The 10,012-nt window shown below is 64.0% G+C and overlaps 1 protein-coding gene across 8 annotated transcripts in view; it reads left to right on the top strand.

Annotated features, from left to right (window-relative positions):
- The first annotated feature begins 539 nt into the window (after positions 1-539).
- Positions 540-10,012, top strand: part of RTEL1 (regulator of telomere elongation helicase 1) — a 28,244-nt gene continuing 18,771 nt past the window's right edge. For 6 of the 8 annotated variants that reach the window (XM_061210197.1, XM_061210196.1, XM_061210194.1 and 3 more), the window contains exons 1-10: positions 540-625; positions 1,378-1,638; positions 2,571-2,766; positions 3,041-3,134; positions 3,674-3,755; positions 3,957-4,017; positions 7,163-7,238; positions 7,689-7,773; positions 8,072-8,137; positions 8,806-8,959. In XM_061210197.1, coding sequence (XP_061066180.1) covers positions 1,537-1,638; positions 2,571-2,766; positions 3,041-3,134; positions 3,674-3,755; positions 3,957-4,017; positions 7,163-7,238; positions 7,689-7,773; positions 8,072-8,137; positions 8,806-8,959 — 916 coding nt within the window. In that variant the 5' untranslated portion in view covers positions 540-625; positions 1,378-1,536. Of the gene's footprint in view, positions 626-837; positions 961-1,377; positions 1,639-2,570; positions 2,767-3,040; positions 3,135-3,673; positions 3,756-3,956; positions 4,018-7,162; positions 7,239-7,688; positions 7,774-7,815; positions 7,958-8,071; positions 8,138-8,805; positions 8,960-10,012 lie in introns of those variants that run through there. The other 2 variants (XM_061210192.1, XM_061210199.1) reach the window with 2 other exon arrangements.

The following is a 10,012-nucleotide window of genomic DNA, read 5'->3' as shown; positions in this document are numbered from 1 at the left end:
GACCACACAGAGCTGTGCAGACCTCTGGAACCTCCCTGTTGACTGCCAGCTGGTGCTGGGTGCTGGGGATTCAGAGGTCCCGCCCTGACCAGTGGGGGACATTGACCGGAAAAGCGGCTGGACCCAGAGGACAGTAAGGAGAGGAGCTGGTGGGGCTCTCAGGAGCCGAGTCACGGGCAAGGGGCAGCCATTTGCGAAATTTAAGGAGAGTGATCAGCTCAGACTCGAGTCTTAAAAAGACCTCTGGGTCTTTCGAGAAAAGGGGGGAAACCACAGGAAACCTGTTAGAAGGCTTGTGCTGTTGTCCGGGCAGTTGTCCGAGGGGGCCTGGCCCAGGCGGGAAGTGGAATGGAGACCTGGTGGGGAGGTAGGAGATGGCGGGACCGCAGGTTCGTGCCCGCGGGCGAGGAGGTGCCGGTCACCGGGCTCAGGGTCAACGGAAGGGGCGGGCGGGACGTGGAACGCTGCGCGCCAGCAGAGCGCGGACCCCGAGGGAGGGGACCAGTTTCCGGCCAGAGCATGCGCAACGGACCGGAATTGGGGGCGGAAGTGCACCGCGTTCAGGGATGACTGCGCGCCTCAGCCCGCAAGGTCGGACCGGCTGCCGGCTGAGGACGCGGTGGTGGTGAGTCTGACGGACTGGGGCAAAGTCCTGGGGATCCCGGTCGTGGAAGGCTCCCCGCGGAGACCTTGGAACTGGAAATTGTGCCCAAGCGGCGGCTTCCGCAACTGCAACTCCCGGCAGGCCCCGCGCAGCCCTCGGGCCGTGCGCAGGCGATTTTGGCGCGCTGCATTGTGGGGCGCGTAGTGCCCGGCTCCGCGCTCGTGGAGGGGCCGGGCCCGCGGGAAGGGCGGCCCGGCGGGGTTCAGGAGCGCGGGCTGTTAGTCCGAGTGTCCAGGCGAAACCAGGCCTCGGGAGGCTGAGTGGTTTGCTGGGCGCCGTACGGATTCGCGTCCCAGGTCAGAGCAGCACACGTGCTCTTTCGCTGCCCACCTGGGAGGGATGGGGCTGGCCCGTGGAGCGGAGGGTTGGGAGCCGCAGGGGCGGGGGGTCCCGACCGGCCCAGGCTGGGGGGGCTCCGCTGGGAACTGCGGCCCTTCAAGCTCTGGCGGAGGTCAATGCACGTGTTATTGCGGGTGGAGCACGTGCAGCTGCATCTGGCCCCTCTCCTGTCGCCTCTCCCGGAGCACGGTGGAGCTGCCTGGGGCAGGAGAACAAGGCAGGGCCGACACCTCGCCGAGCTCCTTGTGACAGGATGTCACAGGCTCGCCTTCGGACCTGTCTGCGGAGGCACTGCCTGAGAGGACTGGTGAAGTGGCCTGGCGCTCGGGAAAGGGTCGCTAAAAACAGACTTGTCATTCCCGTCTCTGCCGTAGGGGCTCCCGTGGAGAACGTGTCCCAGCGGCACAGGCTGGCATAACTTACCTGGAGCGGCTGAGACCCTGAGATGTTCAGAGGGGGGTTTGTCTCGCAGACCCACACAGCCTGCGTTTCAGCCAACCTCTGTGTCCGCCCGAGACTGAGAGTAGGCCAGCATGCCCAAGATAACCCTGAATGGGGTGACAGTGGACTTCCCTTTCCAGCCATACAAATGCCAAGAGGAGTACATGAGCAAGGTCTTGGAGTGTCTGCAGAAGGTGAGGCTGCAGACTGAGGGGCTTGTCCCCGGGGGATGGGTCAGAGTGGGTAGAGCCTGGCAAGACCTAATGTACGTGCACCGTCCTGTTTACTCCGGCCAGGTCCTACTGGTGAAGCTACCCTTCTGGACGTGGGAGTCGACCATAAATAGGGCTCATGTTTTAGGTGGGGTAGAAGAGATGCTAAACGAATAAACAAAAAGGGTAATTCTAGCCGGTGAGGAGTGCTGTAAAGGAAAGACATAAGGTGATAGGCTTAAGAGCGCCTTGGGGGCCCCTCTGCGCAGGTGGAATGTCAGCTGAGGCCCAGCGATGAGCAGCAGCCGGCTGAGGGGCTGGAGGAAGTATTTCCACACAGAGGGACTGGTGGCGCTAGCCCTCGTTAGGGGAGGTCGTTAAGCCTCAGGGGGTGCAGCTTGCTTTCTGCTGGGTTGCTGGGCATGCCCTCTTGTACCCTGCCCAAGCCCCCAGCCCTTGAGGGCTGCCTCTGTAGCTGGGCCCATGTTCCCATTCCTGCGGCAGCTGGGGGCAGCTTTGCAGACATGCCTGTGTCTGCCCAGGTTTCCACTCAGGCTGCCGGCTGAGAGCTGTGTAGACCATCAGATTCCGTTCAGGTAGTGTAACCGCTTGGATACAGAATCAAACTCTTATTCTGGGGTTTGACACCTAATTAGTCATCTTCCTATTTATATTAGGCTGGAAAATACTGTGGTATTTTGCGTAATGCTCTGTAAGTTGTTTGCTAACGAGACCTGGTTTGATCTACAGCTTTTGGTTTGAGAGTGGAGAGGTCCTGCGGCATTTTACGTCCCCCGCTGAGTGGGGGCAGAGCGGGGGGACGCTCTGTCACTCAGCCACCTGCCTCAGGTGGGCTGTGTGGCCTGCGGAGCCTGCCCCTGCTTCCCCGTGACCCTGTTCCCCACCCCATTTAGAAAGTGAACGGCGTTCTGGAGAGCCCCACCGGCACGGGGAAGACGCTGTGTCTCCTCTGCAGCACGCTGGCCTGGCGGGAGCACCTCCGAGACGCTGTCTCTGCCCGCAGGATTGCCGAGAGGGTGTCAGGGGAGCTCTTCCTTGACCGCACCTTGGCGTCCTGGGGGAACGCTGCCCCGGAAGGAGATGTCCCAGGTGATGCCCCTTTTTGCCCCTCTCCTGGCCCCGGGCGGGGAGGCGGGGAAGGAAGGAGGGTTGTAGCTGCCACATCACTTCTCGCCGTCCTGGCTGTAAACCTAGGGTCAGAGCCATATGGCCAAATGAGGACCCTGCAGAGACCCACTGCACTCCTTCCTGTAGCGAGTATCGGGCATCCGATGCTTAGCTGTCCCCGGGCCGAGTTAGCTGAGTGCCTCGGGTTAACTGCACACGTGGGCCGTGACCTGTCCTGTTCCCTTGTGCCGGGCAGCGTGCTACGCGGACGTCCCAAAGATCATTTACGCCTCCAGGACCCACTCGCAGCTCACTCAGGTCATCAGTGAGCTCCGGAACACCTCCTACCGGTGGGTCAGGCGGCGTCCACCCCTGCCTCGGGGTCACGGGGGTGTTCTGCCTGGACTCCACCCTGGGGGCGCGCTGTGCTCTGGCTGTGGGGCTGCCGCCCTGACCTCAGGCTCATGCCCTGAGCTCCTCGCAGCCATCGGGGTGTCAGCTGTGGACGTGGGTCAGGGCAGCTGCGCGGGGGGAGGCCCTGCCCCGTGTTGGAGCCCCCAGCACTGCCGCAGGAGAGTTGGTGTCCCCTCCCCGCCGGCCTCCCCCGAGAGGGAGCATGCAGGTGGCAAGGTCTCCCCGAGGCCTGCCCTAGTCTCTCGGCCTCGCCTCCTTGCTCGCCCTGGATGCTGACTCAGAGCGGGCCGTGCCGCGGTGAAAGCCCCTCTCGAGCCCGGGGCAGATTTCCGCCCCAGCCACTCCCTCTGGCTGCCCGGGCGTGTGAGCCAAGCTTCCCTGGGCTCCCGGTGCAGCCCACGTGGCTCCTGCCGCTGGACAGCACTGGGGCCCCAGCCCTCTGATCCTTGGGCCCCCCAACCGTCTCCTCCACCAGGCCCCGAGTGTGTGTGCTGGGCTCCCGGGAGCAGCTGTGTATCCATCCTGAGGTGAAGAAGCAGGAGAGTAACCACATGCAGGTGGGCTCCTGGGGCGCCCACCCTGGCCTTGGTGGGTCTGCTGCTGCTGCGTGGGTGCTGCCCGGGCTTTAGAGCCCCCAGCTGTGCCCCTGGGGGACGGAGGGGTAAAGAGCTGGCGCGGGTGGAGCTGGCAGGGGGTGCCTGGCTGGGGCTGGGGCAGCACTTGGCCGTCACACGAGCCCAGACCTCGTCCTCACACAGGTCCATTTGTGCCGCAAGAAGGTGGCAAGTCGCTCCTGTCACTTCTACAACAACGTGGAAGGTGAGAGGGCTCGGGGTGGTGTCTCCTGCCCACGGAGGGCGCGCTGCAGGGGGAGTGGAGTCTGGGCGCCTCTGAGGGCTGGGCTCAGTGGCCTCCTGGGCTGCTGGCTCCTGCCCCTCGGCGCTCCAGCCTGGTTGTCTCCCGCTCTGGGCTGTTGAGGTGCCTGAGCCCTGTCTCCTGATGATCAGCGTTGGCGTGCGTGCAGAGGAGCTCACGCGGTGGGGCCGAGAAAGGGCCTGAACTGTGCAAACAGCGTGGTTTGTGCAGAGCACGTGCTCCTTCCTGGAAGGCTGGAAATTGGGCGCCTGCCAGGCAGGGGTGCCCACGTGAGCGGCCCCCAGTGCCCCCTGGGCGCTGGGTCTCTGGAGAGCATTTCACTCGTGGTCTCGGCTCGTTCTGGGGGAGTCAGCCAGGGAGGGGGTTCTGGAAGCTCCTCCACGTGTTTTTCCCTTTGCTGGTTCTGTGGTGCATCCAGTCACTGTGTGTGTGTGACGTGCCCTGAGCCCCTGGGGTCCTTCTAGTTACTCCTTCAGCCTCATCCAGAAACGGATGAGAGTGGAAAGCACAGTGTTCGTGACAGCGGCCGGCCCAGGTGCGGCGTGGTGGTGTGACCGCAGGTGCCCAGGGCCCTGTGAAGGGGGGGTCCCTTCGTCTCCTGTCACTGACTTTCTTGCGGCCCAGAGTGGAGGGGTGGCACTGGTGCCCTTGCCTCCGGATTCCCGCTTTTCCGCCTGTGGCTGCCCTTTGTGTTTGTCAGGACTTCTGGAGCCAGAGGTGATGGCAGAGAGGCTTTTCTGTGATGTGGCCTTTCCAGACAGGGCTGTGTGGCCTTGGGGGGGGGGGGTCACGCTTCTGTGGGGTCAGGGTTCCCTCTGTTTCCTGCCTCAGGGTTGGGACTCAGACCCTGCGGTGAGCCGGGCCCCGGAGTGTTCACATTGGTGACCCACAGGCTACCGTCTACTCAGGTTGGGAGACCCCAGTGGGCCAGGCCTGTGCTAGGCAGCGGATCAGGACAGCAGTACAGTCCCAGAGGCCTGAGCTGGGAGTCCCAGCGCCCTTGGAGAGATGGAGGGGGGCTGCCTGATGCCGGCTTGGGCTCCGGCGGGCCGGCTATGGGTAGGGCTGCACGGCTTGGCCTCTGGGGCGAGGACCCAGGGTCCCAGGCTCGTCCCTCACCGCCTTCCCCTTGGCAGTGTCCCTTGGTCTGGTGGCACCAAGGACCCTCAGGACAGCAGTGAAGTGTAAGGCTGAGGATGGCCTGTGGCAGCTGTCATGGCCCCGGGCTGGAGACTGCTGGCCGCCAGCTCTGCTGCCCCGTCAGCATCAGGCCTGTGGGTGTCGGGTCACCTGAAGGCTGCTCTCTTGTCCTCGTCCCCCCGCTACTCGGTCCTCTGCCCTCAGTCCTGCCTTCCCACGGGCCCTGGCGTCAGGCCCATGATGCTCGACGGAGCCGTCCCCCCTTTGCTGCACTGTGGCTGCCTCCCCCGTCCTTGTCCCTGGCAAAGGGGGTTCCAGGTGTCCTGTTGGCCACAGGCCAGAGCCGTTTGGGTGTGAACCGCTCCAGCCACCTTTCCACAGCAGCTTGGAGTGGCCAGCTTGCCCTCTCTGCTAGACCAGCCCTCGCCTGCAGGGTCCTGCCGCTCACCTGCAGCACCCCTTCCCTCACCTGGAGGGTTCTTGAGGAGGGAGGGGCCAGGAGGCCAGGGGAGGGGTGGGAGCTGGGGGGAGCGTCCCGTCCACGGTGGAGGCACCCTTGGAGCTGCTGCGTGTGGGGCCCCTGGCTGCAGGCCCCCCCCCGCTGCCCCAGGCCCTGCGTGGCAGAGCAGGGGCTGCCCCAGCTGGCCTGCTGGCTCCGGCCTCTGTCCCCTCCCCAGTCCCTGCCCCTGCTCTGCTGTGCTCTCTCTGCCTGCTCGTCGAGGGCATCCACTCCCCGTAAACCGGCGCACCCTGGCCGTCTCAGGCTGCTTTGCCAGCTGACCCACGGGATGCAGTGGGGTGTCTCCAGCAGGTGCTCAGGCCTTGGAGGGGGAGAGGAGTGGGCAGAGACCCCAGGAGGGGTCTGAGAGGCGTGCAGAGCGGGAGCCCTGCCTGGCCGCGGCCCGCGGGGAGCAAGCAGTGCGGCCCGGCCGGGCCCCTCGCCCTCCTCTCCACCGTCTCCTTCCTCGCCCCCCCTCCCCAGCCCCCCTCGCCCCAGGTAGGTTACTGAGCTCTGGGGCTGGCCTGCTGCGGAGCGTGCCGCTTGGCTGGTCTGTTGCTATGGTGCTGCTGAGTGGATGGCTCTTCTTCCTTCCCCTGCCTGCTGTCTTGGAGGGGGGGCACCCTGGGGGCGGTCACTGCTGAGGGCCTCTGTGTTCTGGTCTGTGCAGTTAAGGGCTGGGTCTGGTACCTGCCCCCGTGGAGCTGGGAGCCAGGGACCTGTGTCCACTTGGGGTGCCCTGAGACTCTGGGTGCTTATTAGAGGAGACCTTTGCTCCCATCCGCTGGGACAGGCCTGGGCGTCGTTGGGTTATAGCGCTTCCCTGGCCGATTCCTGCGGGCCCAACTGGGGGGCCCGTGTCCCTTCTTGAGGCCTGTCCTGCTCAGGGACACACAGCCAGCAGGGAGTGGGGCCTGTCGGGGCTGCATCCTGAGGAAGGGGCCCCGGGGCTGCGGGGCCTCAGGTGGGCTCTGCGCCTCCCGCCCGCCCGGCCCCAGCTCTGCACCCCTGCCCGGGCAGCACAGGCAGTGACAGCTCAGTGTTCCTGCTGCTGGTCGTGTGGAGCCTGGCTTCCTTCAGAGGGAGACTCTGGGCGTGTTCTTGTGCGGGAGGTGAAGCGAGAGGAAGGGACTTGCTGCCAGACTGAAGCCTGATTGCAGGGCAGGTGCCCCGGGGCTCATGGGAGCCGCCCGGCCTGGAGAGCATCTGGCGGTGACAGGCTGAGGGCCGGCCCCCACCCCACCTCACCCCGGGGTCTACTCTTGGTGTTCAGCCTCAGACCTGCAGCCGCCCAAGGCACAGAGCAGGGCTCCCTTGGGACTCGCTTTAGGCTTGGCGCCCTCCCCAGGGGCTGCCTGCTGCCAGGAGCCATTCCGTCCCGGGTGCCTCCCGCGGTCCGGGGACTCAGTGGACCAGAGAGCCTGTGTTTACTCCCGCCCGTGTCCCCAGAGAGGAGCCTGGAACAGGAGCTGGCCAGCCCCATCCTGGACATCGAGGACCTGGTCAGGAGCGGGACCAGGCACAGGTAACCCCCCCCACCAGGGCTGGGCCCCCTCGACGTGCAGAGGCAGGTACGTTTCTTTCCTGCAGTGACGTAAGAAGTGAGACGCTCCTTCCCAGCCCCCAGCCCCCTGCCCCCGCCCGGTGGGCCTTTGTTCTTGGGGCGCCCAGCTCGTCCCCCCCCGATACTGCCCCTCCTCTCCGACGCTGGCTGCGACCTCGTAGCTCCAGGGCTCCAGTCGTGGTGGCGCACGCCCGACTGTCCTGCTTCTCACCACCTCATCCACCTGTCCAGCATCAGGCTTGGTCTTTTTGTTTTTGTAGATTTTTAAATGGGTGACCCACTCACGCGATTGAAAACTGATGGTGTGAGGGGTGGCCAGCAAGCCCTCCCGCTGCCCCAGGCCCCAGCTCGCGCACACCCCGGGGAACCCTCCCAGCCTGCGCCGTGCCCCAGCACCTCCTCCCCCTCCAGGCTGTGCCCCTACTACCTGTCTCGGAACCTGAAGCAGCAGGCCGACATCATCTTCATGCCCTACAACTACTTGTTGGACACCAAGGTAGGGCCTCGGCCTGCGTAGCTGACGGTGCTTGATGGCAGGGCGTGTCCCAGGCTCGGGAGGGGCCGGCAGAGCCCGTGCTGGGATCAGACCTTCGCTTTGAGCCGCAGGCTGGCGCCGAGGGACCAGCCCCTCACCGGCCCGGGGCTGTGACTCGTCCTGAGCTCTGGGAGTGTGTGGCCTGGTAGGAGTGAGGGGACCCCACGCGGCCGGGGTCCATGTCCCTCTCTCCAGCTGGACCCCGCGAGGCCACCTGGGAGCATCAGCCCCAGCCTGGCGTCCTCCTCTCTTGCTGTAGAGCCGCCGTGCACATGGCATCGACCTGAAGGGGACGGTCGTGGTCTTCGACGAAGCTCACAACGTGGTGAGTGTCTGGGTGGCCTTCCCGACACCCCCTTCCTCCTGCCCACTTTCTTGCGCACAAAAGCTGGGCCTTTCTGTCCAGACCCCCGCGTCCCACTGTCAGGACCAAGCAAAACTGGGCAAGGTGGGCTGCCGGCCTGTGCCTGCCACTTGCACGCAAGAGCCCCAGACCCTTCCTGCCATCTCATTCCTTCTCTTCCCTTTTGTCCCTGGCGGCTGCCTCCCTGCTGCCTGCTCGACCTGCCACCCCTGTCCTGTGGCCTCTGTCAGGGCCCAAGGACCATGTCTCCAGGAGTGGTGGGCCTTGACCAGAGCACTGGAGGAAGGCCACCTGGGGAGCCTGGAGGGGTCCACAAGAGCCTGGCATCCTCAGCCCCACTGGGTTCCAGGCAGTTGTTGCCATGGGGACGGTGGGCCCATGGGCCAGATTCGGCTTTGGAGAGAAGCTAGAAGCTAGAGTTTGACGGGAAATTTTCTAACTATAAAATGTAGGCAGCTCAAGTAAAATTGTTTTCAAACACTGTCTGGGCCAGACATCCGTCTCTGGACCAGTTTGAGACCCGGCCTTGAGAACACAAGGTGGGGCTTGGGGGGCTCTTGCTTCCCCTCCCTCTGCCCCCCCCACCTCTGCCTCGTGGAGCCCCGTGACGGGTGTGCTCGGGCTCACAGGAGAAGATGTGTGAGGAGGCCGCGTCCTTCGACCTGACGCCCCATGACGTGGCTTCGGGACTGGATGTGATAGACCAGGTGCTGCAGGAGCAGAGCAAGCTGACGCGGCAGGCCGAGCTCCAGCCGGAGTTCAGCGCGGACTCCGCCGGCTCAGGTGCGCCCCGGGCAGGGACCGCAGACCAGACGAGGGGCCCGTCCGCCCAGGGCCCTTCTTTCAAGTCTGCCTCAGGGGCAGCGCCAGCCTCTGTGAGAGTCTTCTTGGCCTCACAGATGGGGGTGGGGGGTGGGTACCGCCCAACCAGTCAGCACTTTCTCAAGTTTCCACCGTTTCCCCGGGGGTGTGAACCTGCCTCTACTGCATAGAAGTGAAAACCAAGCGTGTCAGCCGCAACAACATTTTGTAATGACCTGCAGGCGTCGTCCACAGGAGCGGCGCTCAGAGAGTCACGTCCTGCGTTTTCCTGTTGCAGCAGTGGTTGCGGCGTGTGTGGAAGTCTTTGGTGGACGCAGTTCGTTTGTGCAGACATTGTGCATGGCCTTTGTTGTGTTAGGAACCCACCTTTTGCTCGCCCAGACCACTTTGTAGCAAGCGTTTCTACCGTCGAGTTGCTGCGGGTTCGTAGCATTTGCGCCCTGCCTGGTGGACGTCATCCACGTCCCGCCGTGTCCTTCACGCGAGTGTGGGGCGGGGCGTGAACAGCCTCAGCTTCCCGGTTCCTTAACGGTCACACACGTGGACAGACTCCAGAGGGCGCAGAGGCCCCTGCTCCCGCCAGGCCGCCTGCTTCCGCCCCCTCTGCGAGGGTCTCCAGGCCTCCTTTGACGCCCTCACAGGTTGTGTTGGGGGAGAGAGGGTTTGTAAACGGCTTTGTGTGTTTAGCACCGAAGTTCTCAAACATGTTGGCTTCAGGACCCTTTATGTTTTAAACTTTACGTTCTTGAAACTTACTGAGCTTTTTTTATGTGAGTTACATCTATGGATAATTAGTGTATTAGAAGTAAAAACTAAAAAACTAAATAATGAACAGTTACGTGTCAGTTTCCTAGGGCCGCCTTAACAAAGTACCACAGGCTGGGAGGCTTCAACAACAGAAGTTTATCCTTTCAGTTCTGGGGCCAGACGTCCACGTGTTGGGTGTCAGCCGGGGCGGCTCCCCCTGTGAGTTCCTGGGGCATGTGCGCCAGGCCTCTCTGTCCCAGCTCTGCA

This window comes from Eubalaena glacialis, chromosome 13 (assembly GCF_028564815.1).
Source record: "Eubalaena glacialis isolate mEubGla1 chromosome 13, mEubGla1.1.hap2.+ XY, whole genome shotgun sequence".
NCBI classification, from domain to species: Eukaryota; Metazoa; Chordata; class Mammalia; order Artiodactyla; family Balaenidae; genus Eubalaena; species Eubalaena glacialis.
The sequence above is the reverse complement of the archived record's forward strand: the minus strand, read 5'-3'. Positions and strand labels throughout refer to the sequence as shown.